The 18,016-nt window shown below is 55.5% G+C and overlaps 1 protein-coding gene across 3 annotated transcripts; it reads right to left on the bottom strand.

Moving 5' to 3' along the window:
• Window positions 1-3,707: 3,707 nt before the first annotated feature.
• Window positions 3,708-12,649, bottom strand: MECR (mitochondrial trans-2-enoyl-CoA reductase). Of its 3 annotated transcripts, none has more exons than XM_086479518.1 (10): window positions 12,519-12,649; window positions 8,695-8,792; window positions 8,406-8,537; window positions 6,703-6,846; window positions 6,517-6,619; window positions 6,151-6,253; window positions 5,847-5,920; window positions 5,290-5,350; window positions 4,778-4,850; window positions 3,708-4,428 (listed from the first exon to the last, which is right to left on the bottom strand). In XM_086479518.1, exons 1-10 carry the CDS (start codon window positions 12,647-12,649, stop codon window positions 4,265-4,267), a joined length of 1,083 nt encoding a protein of 360 aa, XP_086335644.1. In that variant the 3' UTR covers window positions 3,708-4,264. The 3 variants fall into 3 exon arrangements, with proteins under 3 accessions (XP_086335644.1, XP_086335645.1, XP_086335646.1); XM_086479519.1 differs by lacking the exon at window positions 12,519-12,649 and adding an exon at window positions 5,017-5,066 and having other exon boundaries at window positions 4,778-4,885; window positions 5,297-5,350; window positions 8,695-8,775; XM_086479520.1 differs by lacking the exon at window positions 12,519-12,649 and having other exon boundaries at window positions 3,708-4,418; window positions 4,765-4,850; window positions 8,695-8,775.
• Window positions 12,650-18,016: the final 5,367 nt, after the last annotated feature.

Raw genomic sequence — 18,016 nt, 5'->3', positions numbered from 1 at the left:
TCTGCTAGCTCCACAAGAACTCTGGGCCGAAGCCCATCCCTCCCCAGGGACGTGGGGACATTCAGTTGACGCAACCGGTCCATTACAATTTCATGGTCCACAAATGGAAAGTCACTCTTCGTGCAGTCATGGTCCTCCAGCTCAGAGGAGCAGCTTGATAGCTTGACAAAAGGTTGAGAGAACATCATTGACTTTCCTGGTTCGGGTTCTGAAGGGTCTTTAGCAAAGAAAAGCAGAGGGACCCAACCCCAGAAAGGGGCAGGGGTGCAGAGCACCAGTTCATTTCAATCACAAGATGCATTTAGGCAACGTTTCACTTCTAGTGCATCCTACGGAGCAGCACGGAGAGCTGCTGAAAGCCGAGAGCATCACCTGGCCACACGGACAGCCAGGACAGACGCAGCGCTACTGAAATCCCAGAGCGGGGGTTATTCCATGGAAAAGGGTACAGGCATTTCTGCACGAGGGGGGGGAAGGTGCCCAAGGGAGAAGATGCAACACCTTCCAGTTAGTTTGCAACCACAGTGGGCTGACCCCGGGGAAGATGGACATTTACCAGCCAAGAAAACCCTTTGCCTAAGGAGGGGATGGATTGAAGAGCAAATATCGGGGTTTAATAAGCTCAGCCAATGCTGCACTTCTTCCCTTTGCATCTACACATCTGTGTGAGGAATTTTTCTCAGCAGCGACAGTCATTAAAACCAGGTATCAAAATAAACTGGACTTAGAACCAGCCCTTTGGATGGCTCTATCACCAAGTGCTAACCCATGATTTTCAAAACTAATGAAGTGTAGGCAACCACAGAGCCCTCCCTACAAAACACCGCTACAACTAATAGTATTTATTTTAGCAAGAGCAAAACCAGGGGGTTGTACCATTAGTAAAAGAGAGTCTACAAATATTGTGCATCTTTATTGCCTGCTTTTTTCATTTCTGCTGCCTGTGTATGTCTTATAGGGTCCCTAATAAATTAGTGCAGGAGAACATACAGATGATTTATAAATAAGTAAATACACATATAGCCAAGGGGGGGGGTGTGGGGTGGGTGTGTGTGTACGCACAGAAATTTTTGATTTGGTGATTCGATAGGAGCCTGCGATCAAAAAACCCTCTTGAATAGCAGACAGCAATGACAACATGGACCTTTCCTTCTCCTGGCCCTCTCCAGCAAGACCTTCAGCCACAGTCCAGCTGTGGCACTGATTGTCACAGAATCCCAGAATTATTTAGGTCGGAAAAGACCTTTAAGACCATCGAGTCCAACCGTTAACCCAGCACGGCCAAGCCCAGCACTGCACCACGTCCCTCAGCACCACATCTACACGTTTTTTAAACACCTCCAGGGATGGTGCCTCCACCACTGCCCTGGGCAGACTGTTCCAGGGCTTGGCAACACTTTTTGGTGAAGAAATTTTTCCTAATGTTCAGCCTAAACTTCTCCTGGCACAACTGGAGGAGGCCTTTTCCTCTTGTCCTGTCTCTTGTGACTTGGGGTAACAGACCGACCCCCACCTCACTACAACCTCCTCTCAGGTAGTCGCAGAGAGCGATAAGGTCTCCCCTCACCCTCCTTTTCAACCCGTTCCCTCAGCTGCTCCCCATAGCACTTGCGCTCCAGACCCTTCCCCAGCTTCGCCGCCCTTCTCTGGCCACGCTCCAGCTCTGCAGAGCCTTCCCACCCTCCAGCAGATCAACACTCCCACCCAGCTCGGTGTCATCTGCAAACTTGCTGAGGGTGCGCTCGATTCCCTCATCCAGATCACCGGTAAGGACATTAACAGAACTGGCCCCAGTGCTGAGCCCTGGGGAACACCGCTTGTGACCGGCTGCCAACTGGATTCAACTCCGTTCATCCCCGCTCTTCGGGCCCGGCCGGCCAGCCAGTTTTCCACCCAGCAAAGAGCACGGCCAGCCAGTTTTCTACCCAGCAAAGAGCACACCCATCCAAGCCACGAGCAGGCAGGTCGCCAAAATCCCACCGCAATCCCTCAGCGAGTTGGCTTAAATCGATGGGTTTTTCGCAGGCGCTGCCGCGCGGATTCTTGCGGAGTTTAAAAAGCCACAGACTCCGGCGGGGTCAAGACCAAAGATCTTTGTTGCAGGAGCAGCTCTGCTCTCCCTGCCCGAGCTGCTCTTCACGCCGCCGTCCACGCGCTCGCAGCGCTTGGCTGGCAGCTCAAAGCCTTGCGCTCAGGCGGCCGTTGCTGGTTTTCGATTGAAGTACTTCTGCTCGCACCCCTTCTCACATTCGCACTTACAACCTGTTTTTCACTATTTCTTCCTCGTTTGATGCTTACTTCATCTCTCAAGGACGCAAACTGTTGCCGTCAAGGTCACTCCAGCCCAGCTCCAACCCTACAGGTTCTCTTCTGCCTGAGCAGAGCTGAACCTCGCTCCCGAGCGAGAGCACAAGGACTTTCATCCCCTCTTACTCCACCGTTGTGTTTTAGGAAGGTTTATAGCACATCTTCGGGATTTTCACTCTTCCAGGGAGCGTGGATCAAACTGGTTGTGGCTCTGGCTTTACTGGTGGAGCCGCTGGGTGAAGGAGAGGCAAAGGCGTGCGTCATGCTTGCAGCATCTCATCCCCTCACAGCTCGGGGCTACACCGTCCTCTTCCAATCCCAGACGTGGGGGTGAGCAGAGGAACAGGGGTGGCCACCAATTTGGGGGGCACTAAATAACCTGGGGTTTCTCTGCTGCTTGCAATGGATCTCAGGAGGCCGGGCAGGTGTGCTCCCACGCAGGCACCGGCCCCTTGCCCCAGGGCTTTGCTGGCCATGGAGCTGAGGGACACCATCAGCAGCTTTTCCCCTGCTTAGTATCATAATTAAGCTCAAAAATTGAAATTAAAATGAACAGAGCACTGCTTTGAAATAGCTTTTGAATGAACTCGCGGCTCTCTGTCCCCCAGCCCTGTTGCCCCGATGAAGAGCCTCGTCCTTCCCATTGCAATAACTGCGGGTGAAAACGTGTCCTTGCCTGCCTTGGGGCACAGATTTGGTGTAAGTAACGCTGCTTTTGGACACCGACAGCAGAGAGCCAGCCCCATCTCCCCTACAGCGGCCAGCAGCTGGCTGCCCAAAACCACGTCCCTCCTGCAGCCACTTTTAGCAGGATGCTAATTGCTTATGTGCAATTGGAATTAAAGCTTGAGAGGATGGAAAATCCCCAGGATTTAGGATGGGGAAAGGGCCAGGCACGTGTTCCATTTGCCCACATCCCCTGCCCACCCTCACTCACCCGACTGAGCACAGAAACATTTATTGGCAGCATCTTAAAAAAATATATGTATATTAGACACGGATTTCCAGGAGGTTCTTCTCACGATCAGTAGTGGCAGTGGGAACAGCAGCAAAACTGACTTCAAGTCCAGGTATTGCAAAAAGCCCTCCTTGCCCTGCACGTGTCCCTGAGTCTTGTCCCCACCTTAAATGCCACCACCCCAGGGCTGTCCCTGAAGGGACTACGGTGTCTTACAGCCCCCACTGGCGCAGCAGCACTGGATCACACTTGGTAACATGGCATTTTATGTTTTTTTTTGCCTTTTGAGCTCATTTTTGAGACGAAGTGATGCCAAGGGAGCCCTTCGTGCCCTTTGCATGGGCATCCCCTGCCCCCATCCTGCCAGTGTTGCATGGGCTGGGCAGGGAAAAAGTAAAAAGTATTTAAAATAAAATAAAAAAATATTAAAATTTGTTTTTTTTTCTGTAATTCAAGGTTGGGATTCTGGTGAACTTACGAGTGGAGGACATGGCAGTGGCTCAGAGGCTGCAGTAGCATAGTGGGGGCCGTGCCAGCTGGGCGAAGGGCACCAAAAGTCACCCAAAAGCAGCCAAAACTCACCTGGAGGGACAGTGCAACCAGCAGAACACCACTGACAGCTGCTAAGCCAGGCAGAAGGTGGCAAATGCAGCCCCCCCCCCAGCCCCAAAAACAGGCCTGAGGGGGAACTGCTGCTCTTTTAACACCCCGAGCCGAGCGAGCTGCCGTCCCTGGGCTCCCTGAGCTTTCTCTTGCACGCGAGCTCAGCTAAAGCGAGAGCTCAGCCCCCTTCCAGGGGCAACTACACACGCTGCCATCCACGCAAAGCTAATGAGGCTTTCAAAACTTCAAGTGGGCACCCCAAAATTAAAAAAGAAAAAGAAAAAACAATGGATCTAGAGGGTTTTTCCACCCCCCAAAGCATCTCGTGTAGCAAGGGAAGCTTGGCCGTGGTGGAGCAGCACCGGGCTCAGTCCGCTGCCGCCCGTGAGCTGCAGCTCAGAGGAGGAGGATCTGCTTGGAGGACGTGAAGGGCTTCATGGCGGCCTCCAGCGCCGCCTTGTAGTCCTGGAGCGGGACCTCGGTGCAGGCCGGCGCGGTGAGCTGCCCTCTCCGGATGAGCTGGCACAAGGCGTCCATCATGCTGGCCACGCTCTCCTGGTCTGCAAGGGAAGGAGGGAGCTCTCACCGCCGCGGGTCCCCTGCCAGAGCCACCGACCGTCCCTGGGGCAAACACCCGCCTGAAGCCCTACGGGGTCCCGGGGGTGCTGGGGTGCGGTGTGCTCCCAGCTTGGGCACGCGGGATGGGGCAAGAGCCCCCAGCGTGGTGGCACGCCACAGTCCCTGCCCAAGCCACACCGCCCAGCGCCTTGCGTTTGAGCTGCCCCGAGGACTATCGGCACTCATGACACAATTAAGAACGACGGGGACGGCACCGGCGGGGGGGTTTGGCACCCGCTCCCGAGCCGCCCCGCCGCCCCGCCGCGGTCCCTCAGCACCCGTCCGGCTCACCCTGCGCCTGCTCCTTCCGCCACTGGGTCATCCAGAAGCCGCGGAGCCGCACGTCCCGGAAGATGAACGCGCTCTGCGGAGAGAGGGACCCGCGCACCCGGGTGAGACCTGCGGGTCCCCTCCCAGCGTGACGGCGATGGGAGGTGGCAACGAGGCGCCTGGCTGCTCCGTTAGCGCTCTCATTTGGGAGTCAGGGCGCAGCGGGACGCGGAGATGCGTCTCCCGAGGTGCGGAGTCAGGGTGGGTTTGATGCTCGGCATCTGCGGGGCCGTTTCCCCCGCTGGGATTTCTCAGCGGCCCAGATCCTCCGTAAATAAAGCCAAGAGACCTGCAGCGGGATGCAAAGCAGCTCGTCCCGTAACAGACCCCATCAGTGAAATAAAAAGAAGGCTGGAGGCTCTCAATCTGCTGAGCTCCCATGGTGCTGAGCGGGAGCCGAGGGGACGGGGACATCTGCAGTGGAGCACAGGGGACATGCCCCGAGGGAAATCAAGAGCACCTCCAGTACTTACCACAGGCACCATCACGGGCTGCTTTGCCATCCCCCCATAGGTGACCATGGTCCCTTTGGGCCTGCAAGAGGAAGGGGGTGTTTGGTTATATGGTCCCCAACGAGCAGCTTTGACCTCACCACCTCTCCCTCTGCCGTACCCAACGCCACCGCTGCAGCGACGGGGCTGTTCTCCCACCAAGGGCTCCCCCAGTTACCCCTCAGACTCCACTTCGGAGAGCTCCCCTCCTGCTCCTATGCACCATTAGCTGAGTTTGCAGCTAAATACACCAGTTAGACCTGGCCAGGACCTGGTGGACCTTCAGAACTGGACTTCAGCTGCTTCGAGCCACCAGCAGCTTTTGAGACACACGGTGACGACAGGTTGACTTTGAGTCACTGCTATTTTCCAAAACCACTTCTCCACTCATCTCCCCTCTCCAAAACTTCAGTGATGGCCAACATCAGCTAACAACACCTTCAGCCACCTCTTGCACTCCAGGGGCTCTGGAGCAGGACCCTCCAGTGCTGGCTGCTGTCCCTGAGCCTGTGCCCAAGCCACCAGCCAGCCAAACTTACTGCAGATGCCGCAGCATCTCCGTAGTGCTTTTGCCTCCAACGCAGTTCAGGGCGAGCCGGGGCTTCGGGATGCTCTGCAAGAGTTTATTAAGAAGGTTCCCAGATTTTAGTGCTACTTCTGAGGATGGGACTGCAGTTCTTGAGCGAGCAACTGCTTTGAGGGAGCAGCAAAAGCCCTCAACTTCTCGGACTAAATCCTGATCTAGAGATTTGTCCTTCCCACCATCCCTGCACCTTTCCCCACAGCGCCGAACCACAGGGACAGCCCCGGATGGTCTCTCCAGTGGGATCAGCATTGAGGTACCTTAAATATATCTTTCATCTCTGGCTTTCTCAGCATCTCCTCCGTGATGACGTGGTCTGCGCCCAGGGCCATCAGCCTCTCCACCAGCTTTGGGAGATCAGGTCTGGGGGAAGAAAAACAAAAAAAGGAATCAATGAGCCAAAAAGAGTGTCACCTTCTCTCCCCTCCTGCTCAGATGTAGCTTGGGGACAACAGGGCAGAGGCTGGAGGACACCTTGGAAGAGCAAACAGGAGAAAAACCTGGCTTGGATGGGCAAGATGACCAGATCCAGCTCCCAAACTGGCCCAACCTCCTACCAACCTCCAGCCCAGGCCAAGGGCAGCTCCTGCCCCGCACGAGACCTTCTCCTCTCCCAGGGGACCCACCTGTCCCTCACCACGTTGATGGTCTTGATGCCGGAGGCTTTGGCGATCTGGATAACAGCCTGGCCCACGCCGCTGTTGGCGGCGTTCTGGATGACGGAGTCACCTGGATACAAACAAATCCAGATTTTCACGGCAGAAACGACCGGCAAATCCTCCCAGATTTCTTCCCACCCGGCAAAGCCATACCCGGCGCCAGCGTCTCGAAGTCAGCCAGCATGCGGTACGCCGTGCAGGGGTTGACGCTCAGGGTGGCGGCGCACAGCACCGGGATGTCGCTGGGCACCTTCAGCAGCGTCTCCTCCGGGAACACCCCCTGCGTCCGCCACGTCCCTGGGGTACCGGCAGCATCGCAGTCGGCGCGGGCAGAGCGGCAGGAAGGCGGGCAAGGAAAGGGAAAGGTGGTGAGTCCTCAACTCACGCCACAGCCTTAAGGCCAGCGGCAGCAGCATCACCACACCGTGCACCGTCTAAATCCTGGAGAGTGAATCACGAAACGTTTTCCCGTGTGGGTACGGCCAAAATATTGTGAGAGAGATGGATCCCCCGCTGCCTGCTGAGATTTATCACCCAGCAAACTCTAATCACTTCCCAGAGGGATTACGGGACCGGCGCTCCCTGGGCGCAGGGAGTGGGCTGAGATAATGGAAATACTCCCCATCCTATGGATGAGCCCATATATTCAAAGGCAATTTACTTAGATTTAGTCCCTCCAAATTTATATCCAGTTTAACCCCCTATCACCCATTTACTTTTTTTTTTTTTTTTTTTAATGTTTAAAAATATCACATTGGGATCTCAACTAGACAGCTTTCCTTCTCCCATTAAGTGAAAAAGCCTTTTAAGAAGAAATAGGCGAAGAATAAGCTGTTACACTAAACCAGAACCGATCGTTTTTCTGGCCATTGGCATTTTGGAGGAGCACAAGAGACATTTGTTGGAAAATAAATTCCCATGCTTTCCCATCAGAGCACTATTAAGGAGAAAACTGTAATGAGATATAACCATGACCTTGCACAGGTTAAAGGCTTTATCCCGGGTCTTTAAGTAGATGTGACAAAATGCGGTTGTTTCCAGAGAAGCACAGATTGCTGCGATGCTTTAGAACGGCGCAGAAGCCCCATAAAGGGTCTATGCTATGGAAAAGTAGTTTATTTCTAAATTCAAGTTTAGCATAGGCCACGGCATCACTACTGCTGCTACTGCAAGTGCTCCAGGGTTTCGCCTTGCACGTGTTCCCTGCACAGGAGCCCCTTCCCTGGGGACCCCCAGCCTTCCCCGGAGCCCCCCTGCATCTGCAGCATCACTCGCTGTGGCTGGGGATCAGATACGGAGCTTGCTTTAAAAAAACCCGACAACGTTACAAATGAAAATACGTGGCAGAAATAATAAAACTTAAACCAAGGTACAAAGAGGTAAGAAACGAAGACGCCTTTGTGCAGCTCCAGTGGTTACCCCGATGCTTCTTGTCTGAGACAACCCAGCCCGTTACATTTACCATGAGGCTAATACGGCACTAAATGGCTTCTGACTGCTCCTTCCCTCGCCCAACGTTCTCTAATGGAGCTGCTTCTTCTCCACTTTAAGTCATACCCAACCAGATATAATTGCTGCAAGCGAGAGGGGCACGTGGCTCTACCCCCACCCAGCAAAAACGGTGCTTTGGAGAGCAGCGCCGTCGCTTTTGGGACCCCCAAAATCCCCGCAGCAGCTCCCCAAGCTTCGCACAACAGCGTGACCATGGGTTTGCTCTCCCTGCAGGCTTGGGCAGCTCTCACCGGGACTGAGCGTCCCAAAAATCCCCTGAGAAGATGCTTTGCAGGTGGGGGGGGATGCAGAGGCGGACCAGATCCAGTGGTGCCGGCTCCGAGGATGCCGGGTTACACACTCACCGTGTCCAGCGCCCGCCGGGATGACCCAGTCCCCGGGTTTCAGCGCAGCCACACGACGCCCGACCTCCAGCACTTCCCCGACACCTTCGTTCCCTCCCACGGCCGGCAGCGGGGAGAGGATGGCGTAGGTCCCTGCCGGGGAGCCAGAGGTCAGCCTCAGACCTCGTCATACCCCAGACCTCCCCACCCCAGGAGCCACCTCCACGCCCCCCCCCCCCCCCCCCGAGACACCCCGCCAGGAGCATCACACAAGAATTAACACCCAAAAAAGACGCAGCGGGCGCGTTACCTTGGATCATATTGATGTCGGCGGGATTGATGGGGGCTGCCAACATCTTGACGTGGACATCGGAGTCCCCCAGCTCGGGCAGCTCAAGGTCCTTTAGTCTGAACAGGGAGACACAAAGGAAAAGGTCATTAATACAGGCTTGGCTCATGCTTTCTGCAGCCTGGTTTAAGCTGGAGAGAGATGCCTGTATCACCTACACAGCACGTTAGACTTAAAATAAACAGCACCATATTCCCCATCTCATCTATGTCACCGTAGCCTGGCCTCCTCCAGTGAAGAAACCCAACATCCAACTTCAGACAACCCCATCGAGACTCCCCTGCCCCCAGGAAGCAGCAGGCAGCGATGCCCTTATCCACCCCAAAACCTCCCACCCTTCGCTGGGGTCAGGAACAAACCCAAAACAGTCCTTGCACAGAAAAAAGCCCCTCCAAGAGCGGTGACATCCCCAACACCTCTGCCACGAGACTGTTTTAAATGTGATGAAGATGCTCTTACACCAAGGGAAGAGCGGGGCCGGCTAATTTAGCTCACCTCCCTCCCACAAACGCATCCTCCCGGGGTGCACGGCCCCCGGGGGAACTGCAGCATAAAACTTGTGGGATACCCTGGCTCTTGCAAAAGGAGGGAAAAGCTCCCCCAGAAAACCCAACAGCACCATGCCACAGACCAAGGGGAAAGAGGAACCGGGGGTTCCATGACTGCCTGACCCATCTCCCAGCCAGGGCAAACCCACCCGGCCGTGCCTGTCGGCAAGACGAAGGCAACTTTGACCACACTTAACCGAGCTGGGGGCTCTGCAGGAGCCGCCAATTTTAAGAGCAGTTATTTGCTGCGATTACACACCGCAAGCACGTGTCACTAGGAACAATACGCTGAATTTCTTTTCGTGGCTTGGCCCTGTGCTGGCAAAGGGGTTTCCTCCTTTCTCCCTCCAAGCTGCCTGGCTGCTTTGCAGGTGACTTCGAGGTTTGAATTAAACAGCACCGTGAGCGCATCAGAAGGCTTTTAGCACACGGGAATTTGCATCGCTGGCTGCAGCTCCGGCTAAAGGTCCTACATACGCTCCAAGAATGGGTTTGGGTGAAGGCATCAGGCTCCAGCTCTTGCTTTCAGCAGCAGCCACTCAAACAGAAAGCCCACAGCCTGAACCCTTGCTGAGCACCCTTGGTACAGGGGTGCATCGCCAAGCACAGAAATCCCCTGTCTGCACCATGCAAATCCCGCCACTCTGGCTGTCCCGACCCTGCACGGCCACCTCAGGAGGTCTCTGGCTTTTGCAAGTGTTTCCCTCTCCTAATTGACAATTAGGAGGATGAGATGTAAGGGAGGCTCCCAGCAGGGTCCAAAAACCTCACTGGGAGAGTTTGGCATCAGCGAGGTGCAGGATATGGCCCTGCAGCCACTGAGTGCGACCGAGAGTCCTGACTTTGGTGGATTTTGCTCAAAACCATGCGTTTTTGGCAAGGTGTGTGTGTGTCTAACCTCCGGGCAGGAGGCAGCAGCGGCTGCTGTGCAAACCACCTGCCACAATTAGCAGGATGAAATTAGCTCCTTGCAAACCCGCTTCAAACCGGACTGCAAGGCTTCGGCAGGAGAACACGGTGACTCCATCCTGTTTAAGGTTTAAAAAAAATCCAAAATAAAATAAAAATCGGCATTAGAAGACACAGGAATCCATTTGGAGGCGCTGCTGCCGACAGGCGCCCAAGCCTCCCGCTCCCTGGCCCCCAGCAATGCTGTCTCCACGCTGTATATATTTTTCTGCCTTGTTAGGCAGCAAATTAAATCATTTTGGGTTTTTGCCACCCTCTGCATGTCTGACTAATTGAAATCCCTTCCTTTCTCTTAAGCAAGGTCAAATATTGAGGTTAAAGTTAAGACCACGCAGCACCTCTGCACAGCATCAGCCCTACGCCAGCACCCTGGGCACGAACCCACCGCTCCCATTTCCATCCCATTAAAAAAATCAGATTTACATTAGACAGACAGACAGGGTTTTGATGGAGGCGGCTAAAAGCCAACCACTCGACAAAAATCCCACGTTACCAAGCAAAGAAACGCTCACTGGTCAGAACAAGTTCAGCAGAATTTGGCGTAACAAATTCAACAAATTGCGCAAAAAAAGCCACCGTTTCAGCTGGCCGGGGGTTTTACGGCTCGTCCTGCCCCGCTTGAGTGTTATGGGAACTTGGAATTTTCAGAAATCTGCAAAAAAGAGAAGTCACGAAGCACAAGCCTGGCCTTGCACAAGCAATGGGCCGAGGGCAGCAAATCTCAGGAGCCGCCAGCGGTGATAAGCACCATTGCACGACTAAACGGTCACAAGGGAAAGCAATCATCCACCCTCCCAAAAACCCCGGGGGTTTAGTGTCTGGAGGCACCCGGATAACGTATTGGCACGTCCTGCATTTCTAGGGGTGACCTGGGCTGGTTCAAGTAGGGCAGCAAGTCCTCGAGGCCTCCTGCCTTGAAAAAAAAAAGGCATAAAATCCACCAAAATGTGACTTTCCCCTTGCAAGGCTTTTTGGCCTTTTTAGAAGGAAAACCCCACGCTGCCACCAGCTCCTGTCCCCCAAAAAACGCTCACGATGCCGATGGGTGCGACGCCGGCTGGGTCCCTTAATTTAAGGGACCTTATAGGGAAAGCCCATCAGTGGGACACAATCGAGGACGTTGGAGCACCGCAATGCTGGGGACTTGGGCCTCCCCCTCATACCCCAAATTAAGCAAGAATGGGCTTTCTGGGAAAAACACGTGGTTTTGAGGCAAATTGAAGGAGCGACAGTAGGCAGGTGGGGGACAGGGAGGCAATGCCACCCCTGGCATCCGCCTGTGAGACTGTGGGGTGCAGGACATGGGGGCACCCCCAAGGCCCCCCTGTGTATTTGGGAGCTTCCCAGCACCCCTGGCACTGCCCCGGGGGTCCTGCAAGGAGCTGCACCCCATCCTTCCCCCCGCTGCTCCTGGGGTGGGCAATCCCTGACCCCCCCTTGCAATGCACCCCCAAAGCAGCCCACCAGCACCCCCAGACTCACACTCCTCATCTGTACCTCTCCACTGTCCCCCCACCCCATACCTATGGCCCCCACTGCACTGCACCCCCACCCCAGCCGTGCCCTTCCACCTGCACCCCCACTCTCCCTGCAATGCACCCAGCAGCCCCCCCTGCACCCCCTGGCAATGCGCCCCCAGCATAGCCCCCCCATTCCTGCACCCCCTTGCAATGCACCCCTAGCAGAGCCCCCCATACTTGCACCCCCCTGCAATGCATCCCTAGTAGAGCCCCCCATACTTGCACCCCCCCTGCAATGGACCCCAATGGAGCCCCCTTCCATACCTGCACTCCCTGCTGCAATGCACGCCAGTAGAGCCCCCCCATTCCTGCACCCCCTGCTCCAATGTACCCCAGCATAGCCCCCATTCCTGCACCTCCTGCAATGCACCCCAATAGAGACCCCCCCACCCTCCCACCCTATACCTGCACCCCCTGCTCCAATGCGCTGCAGCAGAGCCCCCCATTCCTTCACTCCCTGCAATGCACCCCAATAGAGCCCCCTGCACCCCCCACCCTATACCCGCACCCCCTGCAATGCACCCCAATAGAGCCCCCCACCCCCCCCACGCTATACCTGCACCCCCTGCTCCAATGAGTCGCAGCAGAGCCCCCCCTTGCACCCCCTGCAATGCACCCCAATAGAGCCCCCACCCTATACCCGCACCCCTGCAATGCACCCCAATAGACCCCCTGGCACCCCCTCACCCCATACCTGCACCCCCTGCAATGCACCCCAGCCCCCCCCCCCCCCCGTGCCCCCCCTTACTGCACGACGGCCGGGGGCTCCCCGTGCCGCTCATAGAGCAGCCCCCGCGGGGGGCACCGCGCCGCGGCCGAGCGCGCCCGCACCGGGGGGTTCCGCGCCCCGCGCAGCGCCCGTGCTGCCGCCCGCTGCATTCCGGCCCCGTTCGGCCCCGCTCGGCCCCGTTCGGTCCCGTTCGGCCCCGCTCGGCCCCGCTCGGCCCCGTTCGGTCCCGTTCGGCACTACTCGGCCGACCCCGGCGCGGCCACCGGCGGCGTCACAAGGGCAGCCCCGCCCCCGCCGGGTCGGCTCCGCCCCCCTCCGCCCGCCTTAAGGAGGCTCGGCCACTCCTGCGATGAGCCGGCGGGGTCTCTGCGGGGTGGCCCCCAGGGGGCAGGGTGGGGGTGGGGGTGTGTCGGGGTGTGTGTGTGTGTGTGTGTGTGTGTCGGGGTGGTGTGTGTCGGGGGTGTGTGTGTGTGTCGGGGGGGGTGGTGTGTGTGTGTCGGGGGTGGGGGGGTGTGTCGGGGTGTGTGTGTGTGTGTCGGGGGGGTGGTGTGTGTCGAGGGGGGGGTGTGTGTCGGGGGGGTGGGGGTGTGTCGGGGGGGGGTGTGTGTCGGGGGGGGTGTGTGTGTGTCAGGGGGTGGATGTGTGTATCTCCCCGGGCCTCCTTCGGGTCTGGTTTATCCCAAAACACACATGAAAATATTAACGGTGCCGGCGTCAAAGGCAGCGCCAGCTCCCTGTGCCGGCCCAGAGGCCTCGGTGATGGGCAGAGGAGCATCCTACAGCGCCCAGGCAACGGCGCCTTTGGAGCTTGGTGCGTGCGATGAGGCGTTTTGGGGAGAACAACTCTTTTTCTCTGATTTTTTTAATCGGTGGCTTCCAGCCACCCTGGAAGGGCCGTGCGTGCCCAGGGAAAGCTGCTCAGCAAAAGTTCGTCTGATGGTTATTTACAACAACAGACGCCTGTCACGAGCGGTGAGAAAAAAATCCCTGATAGTAGTTTAATTCAATGTTTTGTATAATTATCTTGAAGGAAAGGTCTCATTTATTCTTCCAATTAAAACTGATTAGATCTCAGGGAGAAAAGGGAAGTGGAGACGCCTGCCTTACTGATGGACCTGTTGCAGCAGAATAAACTAGGTTTTAAAAATAATTTCTTCTTTCACGTAGAGATTGGACTTCTCTGGCCGGGTGGTGGGAGCAGCTCGATAAATCCTGGTTTGCTCATCACAATCTGCTTCTACGTGCAATTAGCAGATCCCTTCGTTAGCGCCATCCCTCCCCTCGCCAGCCCGGGGACAGAGTGTCCCGGGGATGCTGTGTGGGTGAGAACCCCACGGCCGGGCCGGTGCTGCTGCCCCGGCGACCTTGCGGCCAGATCCTGCACCTCCTGGAGACTTGCTCGCTGCAGGGCTGGGGGTCGGCCTTCCTCCTCTGCCTTCCTCCCCTTCCTCCCTCCCCTGCCTTTGATGGTTACCGTAACTCCAGACCCTTGCCCTTCCTGCTCCCCCAGTTCCCTTCTCAAGCCGGTATTTTATTCCCATAAAATTCCTTTGCAATCAATCAGTCCCGCTGAGTGAGAAGGTGCTCACGCCCAGCAGACTTTCCCGCCCCAAACTGTCCCCATCCTGGTGACATGGTGCACACAGACCCCCTGTGGGCATCCAAAATTACCCTGGGTGCTGCAGGGGAGGGTCCCTCCGGGCTCAGGTGACCCATCCCTAAGGCTGTAGTGATCTGAAATAAAAGATTGTAACCAGCTTGCTCGGTATTTTGCTTCTTTTTTTTTTTTAAGAAAAAAGGAAAACAATGGTGTTTTTTGGGAGGCAGGGGTGAATCCATGTGAGCAGAAGGTTTGAGCTGAAGGAAAAGTCCAGTTTGGGGAAAAAAAATCCTCTTCAAAGGTGCTAACGAGGATTTTTCTGCCTCCCTGCTCTTCTGGGGTGGGATTTGCAACTGCTTTTGGGAGAGCGGGGCTTGGTGCATCCCTGCTTGGTGCGAAGGCTCTGCCAGCGGCCCAGGGGAGCAGAGAGGAGAACTTTTGTCACCGACTCCTTCCGTTATGAGAAATTTCGGTGTCGCTTGTACCAGGAAAACTCTTTGGGCGCCTGTGGGATTTGCAAGTTGATCATTGCTGACACAGCACCCGCAACCACCCCATGCCAGCCGAGCTGACGGCACCCGTGTGCTGCAGAGCACCGGCACTGCTCCTGACACCGGTTGCTCTCTCCGGGCAGAATGGGATGACTTGAGGGAACTGGATGGAGGGGCAGCGTGGGACTGGGGTGACGGTCACCCTCCTGGAGCTGAATCTACCCTGGGAGGAGGTTGATCAGATCCTGCCATGTGGCATCGCCTCTTCCCCAGGCCACCTCGGTCACGGGACGGCAATTACCGCAGTATATACCTTTCGGTTGTGTTAAATTCAACACGGCACCAGAAAAAGGCACTGGCAGGAGCGCTGGGGTAAGAAATTGGGACTGACTGCCACCCCCCGGGTTGCTGGAGCGGCTTTCCAGCCCCTTACAGGGATGCCACCAGGATAAAAGCCCGCACTGGACCAGGCGACACCCGCGGTCAGGGCGATGGCGGGTGCAGAGAGGAATTAGAGGAGCCCATGGATTTCAAACCACGCTCTCACGCTCGAGTGGGCAGCGCCCACTTTTGTGCAGTGCGATTCATCCGGGGGGGGGAAGGCTGGCTCTGCGCCTGCTCTTGCAGCTCCAGGCGTGCCCCATCCGTGCAGCGAGCTTGCCAGGGCTCGGAGCAACCCTGTGGCACCGGTCACGGCACTGCAAGGAGCCGCTGAGTGCCGGCAGAGCCACGGAGGGCAAAATAGGTGTTTCCCACATCGTCGGTTCAGTGGGATCCTGAAGACACCCGTGTCCTGGCAGCACCTGTACCACTGGGGAGGAACAGTCCTCGGGAGGCTGAGTGGGCGGCGCAGCCGTCCCCGGCATGGCTGCCCGCTTTAAATCAGCATTTCAATCTCATCACAGCAATAAAATAATCAGGGTTTAATAGCCTCCAAAACTGCAGCTTTCTGAGGATGCTCAGAGCGCCTCAGATTTTTTACAGTGGGGCAGCTGCAGGAGCAGCTCCGGGCACGATGGAGGATGCTCACGAGCGCTGGGAGACAGGGGTGTCCATGCTCTGCACCGCGTGGCAAAGGGTTAATAACTAATTACACCTGCAAAATGAGATGCTTTTCCGTACCCTTAGAAACTTATGCTTTCGCAAATCGGGGCTGGCAGACAATTTATGATTATTTTGTTAATGTTTCTCCTGTAACAAGCACAGTTTCCCGGTGATTAATGACTACTTCATAGCCTGGAATTGCTTTTTTTTTTTTTTTTTTCCTAGGAGAGATGCAAGAAAATCCACTTTGCAGTTGAGGGTTTAGGAGTGGGTGGGAGAGGAGGAAGAGGAAGAGGAGACAGTTCCTGAGCACCCGGCGCCACGGTGGGTGCTCTGGCTGGGGGAAGGAGCGATGCTCTCTGCTCCCTCCTGCTTGAAAACCCTGTTACTGTTAATGAGCTATGATGTATCACAGTCATTGATTAATTTAAGTTATTCATACTTGCTCATAGCTGGAAAGCAAAGGTGCTGCCAACAAGGTGGGTTTATTCTTTCAGGATATCCTCCCCGGAGCCTGGGGGGATGCAGGGGTGGGTGGGAGCGAGCACCCAGGAGAGCTGGGTGATACCAGGGTGACCTTTGCTGTGATTTTATCCCTAAAACCTCAAGACCTGTTGAGGACAGAGAATTTATCCCCTGGTTTACAAGGATGAGTGGAGCCCAGCCGGTTCAGCCCGACCCCAGGAGCCTCGCTGCCTCCAGCTGTCCCAGCACTTAATCAAGTTAATGTGGAATTATTAATTAACTGCTTATGAGATCGACACGCTTTTTAATTAAGGAGAATAATAATCTATTGCCTTTTTCCTTTTCGGTGCAGAAATTGAAGGTGTGTCTGCTTCGCTTAGGAATAATTAAGAAACCTGAGGCCGGAGAACGTGCCTTAAAGAGGGGTTCTTTGGGGGTGTCCTGGTGTGAGCCCACCCAGCTAGCAGCGAAGCCCCCCGCAGCCCTGTGCCTTGAGGGATGGGGAGGAGAAAATACAACCCACAGGCCCGAGGGTCAGACCCAGCAAAGGGAGGGCTCCCTCACCAGCAGCAAAGGCAGATGTGAGTGGATGCCCAAAGAAGCTCTATTTTTTGGTTTTTGAGGCATGCCAAGGGCTGCTTCTTGCCCCTCATTTTTTTTTTATCCCCCTTTAAGTTGTTTCATTGTTAGAAAATTAAAAAAAAAATGCAGAAAGAAACGCAATGTTCAGCGGCTAGTGGAGAATTGATGAGTTTTGATCCTCTGCCAATGAGAGGAACAAGGAGGCTTCATCCTGAGCCGTAAATAAGGAAGCAGAGGGAGATGTTGAGAGGATCCAGCTGTGCTGCTGCCTGCTAGCTCTGCCCGTGGACACCGTAACCCCGGGACATCGTCCTTGCTTGGTCCTTGCTGTTGCTTTTCCCATCACCGCTTTTTCCCGTGCGGTGGGTTGTGCAGCAGAGCTGGTCCATCCCCGGACTCTCACTGGTGATTAATGCAAAAATCGTCGTGTTTGGGCACCTTCCCAGCTTGGGGCAGGGCAGGAGCTGGGCCCCTGGGATCGGTGTTTGGGGGCTGGTGCTGAATCAGGTGCGGTGCCCACAGGGCATCATCCAGCCGGGCGGAGGGGGATCGTGGCCGGGGCGAGTGAGATGCTGCTTTTGGGACCCGCATCACCATGACGGCACCCAAAGGCATCACCCCTGGGTGACCTGGCAGGGAAGGGCTCTTGAAATAGCTTGAAAAGATGCATAGACGAAGAAAGGCATCAAATCAGCATCTTTTGTCCTTTTTTAAACTGTATTTTTACTTTTCTCCCCCCTGCCCGCCCTGGCTCTACGTCCCATTCTGCTCCCGTCACTGCAGACCCAAACCATTTCCAACGTTGCAGGAAACTGCGAGCGTCAACTCTCTTATTTGCGAAAAAAATTGATCAATCTCTGGGGTTTGCCGGTTCAAAAGCAGGTTGGTTTTATTCATTCCTGTTCGGCTCAAACGCCTGACGAGCTCTTTTTGATGGAAACTGCCGAGCGCATCCCTTCTCCGATGGAGTTTGGAAACCCTCCAAACTGGAGCTGCTGATGCTCAGAGGGGGACAAACAAGAAGGCGGAGAGCTGACCCTTCCCCCGGATAAAAATTCGAATAAAATAAAACCAAACAAGCTGTATAATAATAAATAAATACTGGATACAATATTGTTCCCTCCTTTCCTTTCAGTTGGATTTTAAATGAAGGCTGGTTGCACACCCGGCTCCGTGCTCAGGCTCCAGCCTGTCAGCACTGAGAGATGATTATGAGAAATTTGAGCAATATCCAAACCCCAGGTCTGAAAATAAATGGCTTTTGCAATTTTGGATGTGATCAGAGATCCAAAACGCCCCGGTTGATTTACATCCCCCCCTCCCTCAAAAAAAAA

The sequence above is a fragment of the Leptosomus discolor genome, chromosome Z, assembly GCF_034619465.1.
Source record: "Leptosomus discolor isolate bLepDis1 chromosome Z, bLepDis1.hap2, whole genome shotgun sequence".
In the NCBI taxonomy this organism is placed as follows: domain Eukaryota; kingdom Metazoa; phylum Chordata; class Aves; order Leptosomiformes; family Leptosomidae; genus Leptosomus; species Leptosomus discolor.
This window is presented reverse-complemented; position numbering and strand designations above follow the sequence as displayed.